This window comes from Mirounga leonina, unplaced genomic scaffold, assembly GCF_011800145.1.
Source record: "Mirounga leonina isolate KUSES-001 unplaced genomic scaffold, KU_Mleo_1.0 Mir_126, whole genome shotgun sequence".
Lineage (NCBI taxonomy): Eukaryota > Metazoa > Chordata > Mammalia > Carnivora > Phocidae > Mirounga > Mirounga leonina.
This window is the reverse complement of record NW_023270314.1, coordinates 29,997,468-30,001,231: the sequence shown is the minus strand read 5'-3', so window position 1 is coordinate 30,001,231 and position 3,764 is coordinate 29,997,468. Positions and strand designations below refer to the sequence as shown.

The following is a 3,764-nucleotide window of genomic DNA, read 5'->3' as shown; positions in this document are numbered from 1 at the left end:
AATGACATCAGAGTAAAGTGTCATAGAGAAGGCATAAATTGGGTAGAACACTTTAGAGCCTTTCTCCCCCTTTGACAAGATGAACTCTATGTTGTAACTCCAAAAAATCTAGAGAGATGCTTGCTAGAGAGGGTGCTTTAGACAAAGCAGAACAATCTGATCACATAAAACATCTTAGATTTATGTTTTTAAGTAGCCAAATAAAACAGAACATCAAGTCACAGAATACATATATTTACATTAATTCAAATGTCCAAAGCACAATACAGTAGGATCTATTTAACAGTTCATATAATTTGGGGATTTACATATACACAAGCATATGAACAAATATTAGTCAGCGAGAACAAAGGGTTAAGAAGTTACTCAGACATTTTGGTATCAACACCTACATATTTATGGCAACAAATGATGATAACTTTCAACTTTCAATAAGATCTTTTGTGCAAGGATAAGAAATGTACAGAATGGAAAGAAGACAGTCAAACAAATGTACCTTTATTGCAGTATTTATCTAACACCATTTGGGATGTGGCATTATCCAGCAAATTTTATCAGTGTAGTCTGTTTACTGCGGTCTCAAATGATGAAATCAGCTGAATTATTCCCAAATCTAAACTTACTTTGTGCTTTATAAGTGCCTTTTGGTTCTTCCTTCTACATCTTTTAAAAAATGAAATAGGACACTGATGCTTTTCTTTAAAATAACTTTGGTCCTAAGAAGTTAGTAAAGTCTCTTTTTAAGGAACACCAATACATGAAATTTAATTTTTCTTTCAAGAATCCTGAGCAAAAAGACAAGGTCACCTCCAGACCAGCTTCGAAATCATCAGTGGCGCGAAAGTCTAAGAGACTGTTATCTAGGACTTAAACTTTGGAAAACAACCCCATCTTTCTCTGGCAAATTGAGGAACCAAAGCGCACCTTACTACATTTCCTCGTAACAGTTAAAGAGGCCATTTGGTTGCATTTCAAAACACAAAACAACACCATTTCTGTCCTGCTGTTTATTTTGCAGACTGCACAGAAAGTTAAGTATGGAGTAATTAAATTACTACAGCATATGGAGACAGGCACAAAATTAAGTGGACGCCACAAAGGGTGTGTCTGAAAACACGGAATTGACCGAATCGGAGTCGGATTTCACCCTCGTGGACTTCAGGATGCCCTCGGCTATGACCGGTTCACTGGGAAAGAGCCTGACTTTCCCATTCTGCCCTGCAGCGGGATCCTTCAGGGGTTCCAAAAACACCACTCTTTTGGCGGCACCTGCCTTCCGTTCGTCAGCGGGGGTGTCGCTAGCAGGGCCGGGATTGAGAATAGACGCATGGGCACTGCTTTGGTTGAGAGTATTTTTTTGTCTCTTGGGTTTACACTTGCAGGGACACGGCGTCAGATAGAGGTACAAAAGTACCAAAACGATACTGGCCACGCAGGCTGCGAGGGTGGTGAAAGCTGTGTTAAATGCCTCATGGGCGTGGGATCTGTTTACGGTGAAATTGCTCACGTTGATTGTGACATCCACGGTCTCATTTAACAGGCGCTGCCTGTTCATGGCAATACAGGAATACACTCCAGCGTCCTCAAAACGAGGACTTTCTATAACCAGACTTCCATTGTGAAACACGTGAAAGTTTTCCAGCTCTTTATCGGGCTCCAGCAGTCTGTTATCCGGACTGACCCAAATGAAATCGGTATTTGCATTGCCAGTCTTGCTGTCACAGGGGACAATCAGCCTTTCCCCAACTTGAGCCTCATGAATAAAGCCAAGTGCACGGAAGGAGCCATTGATGATGCTGTCCGAGCAATTCATAAAGCTATCCTGGAGCAGAAGCACCTGATGGGAGTGCTTAGAGTCAGACCACAGGCGACAGGTATAATCGTTCTTAAAATCCATCACTGAGCTAAAGTGCCTGCGATACCAAAAGATCAGCAACGAATAAAGGGAACAGTCACAGACAAATGGGTTTCCATGAAGGTAGATGCCTCTCAGCTGTTTTCCTGGTACTAAATTAATATGGTGCATTGGCAGGGAGGGGATTCGGTTATAAGAAACATCTAGAAACATCAGTTCTGCCAGCTTGAACCTTCCAACATACAAATCCATGGGAAACTGGGTAAGAAAGTTTCCACTTAAGTAGAGTTTTTGCAACTGGGAGAGCCCTCCAAAAGCTGAAGGATCGAGATAGGAAATGTGATTGTTGTAAAGCAGGAGCACTTCCAGAACCTTCAACTCTTGGAACACTGCACTTTTCACCGTCTTCAGCTTATTGGAGGATAAGTCAAGACAATTCAAATTTGGAGTTGTGGAGAAACTGCCTGTGCCAATGCTGGTGATGTTGTTATGACGAATAATTAGGGTGTTCAGCTTAACAAATGATACTGGAATCCACTCAGCATCCAGAAGCCCGATCCTGTTATAGCTCAGATCCAGCCTCTTAATCAGTCTGAAAAGGTTCCCGGGCACCTTGGACAGGTTTTTGTTGGTGCAGCTCACGATGTCCGTGGCACAGATGCAGGCGGTGGGGCACACCCCGGAGGCGCCGCGGCTCACGGTCACCGTGATCACCAACAAACACAGCAGCTCCCTGCAGCCCGGTCTCACAACTCCAGGCAGGGTGGGCAGCGTGTGTAAACGTAAAGACATTATGGTCGCCTCCAAGTCTCCTCCTGGCGCCTTTCCACCAGCTCAGCCTCCCACCAGTCAACCTGGTAAACAATCAATATTTGAAAGGGGTGAGGGGGAAAGCAAAGTTAACTACCACCAGTTAACCCTTAAGAGTCCTATCTTGCTTTCTTTTCAATAACTTTTGGAATGCAGGTTGTGTGTCACGCTGGGGGAGCATATGATGGTTTTTTACTGTTAAATGCAATTTATTTTCCTGGGGTACTCCTGCTTACAGACATTTACGGTCACAATCTATCAACACAACCGTCTTAACACCAGAAATTAAGTTCTGTTTTTTGTGGGGTTTTTTGTTGTTTTTTTTTACGTGCAGGCTGCGTCGTTTTTTAAACTCACTGCAACAGACACAGAAATACACAAAACGCATCCTACAAACAAACGGAAATGCACAGGAAGCCACCCATCCAGAAACTCACAGAGCAGAAAAGCCTCACTGGCTCTGGCGATAGGCCGCCGACGGTGGTGTCTTCGGAAGGTCTGCGAGTCCGTCTGTCTCGGTCCGTCACTCCTGCATCTCCCGAGTTCCTTTCCCTCCTGCTCCCGGCGGGCGGCAACCTCTCGCTGGCGCTCAACTTTGGGGAGTTTCAAGCAGCCGCGGCGGCAGCGGCCACCCCGGGCGCAGGAAACGTCTCGGTCGGCTCCGGTGGGTTCTCCCGGGCTCTCTTCATTGCTCGGCTAAAGGTACCGCCTCGGCGCCCTGGCCGTTGCGTGTCCCCGCGCGGGGCGCCCCACTCCCGGAGCCGGGCCCGAGGGGCGGGGGCGCTGGCAGCGGGTTGGTCCCGGCCCCGCCTCCCCGGGCTCCGGAGCCAGCAGGACCCCGGCTTCCCGCGCGCCGCTGCCCGGGTTTTATCCCCGTGCGCGGGGTGGGCAGCGGGGCGGGGAGACGGCCCCGCCCCTGCGCGTCCTCCCTCCGGCTGGAAGCAGCTCCGAGGCTGCGGGCGGGAGCCGGCTGGGCGCACGGCGGGGGGCGCGCGGCGCGGGGAGGGGGCGGCGGCGCAGCCAATCGGAGCGGCGGCCGGCATCCCTCTCGCCCCCACCCCGCGGCCTCGCCGCCACCTCCCGCCTCGGGGGAGACGGA

At 48.9% G+C, this 3,764-nt stretch overlaps 1 protein-coding gene across 1 annotated transcript; it reads right to left on the bottom strand.

Annotated features, from left to right (window-relative positions):
• Positions 1 to 213: 213 nt before the first annotated feature.
• On the bottom strand, positions 214 to 3,527 carry AMIGO2 (adhesion molecule with Ig like domain 2). Its single transcript, XM_035002810.1, has 2 exons — positions 3,103 to 3,527; positions 214 to 2,709 (listed from the first exon to the last, which is right to left on the bottom strand). Exon 2 carries the CDS (start codon positions 2,645 to 2,647, stop codon positions 1,082 to 1,084), a length of 1,566 nt encoding a protein of 521 aa, XP_034858701.1. The 5' UTR covers positions 2,648 to 2,709; positions 3,103 to 3,527; the 3' UTR covers positions 214 to 1,081.
• Between the last annotated feature and the right edge of the window lie 237 nt (positions 3,528 to 3,764).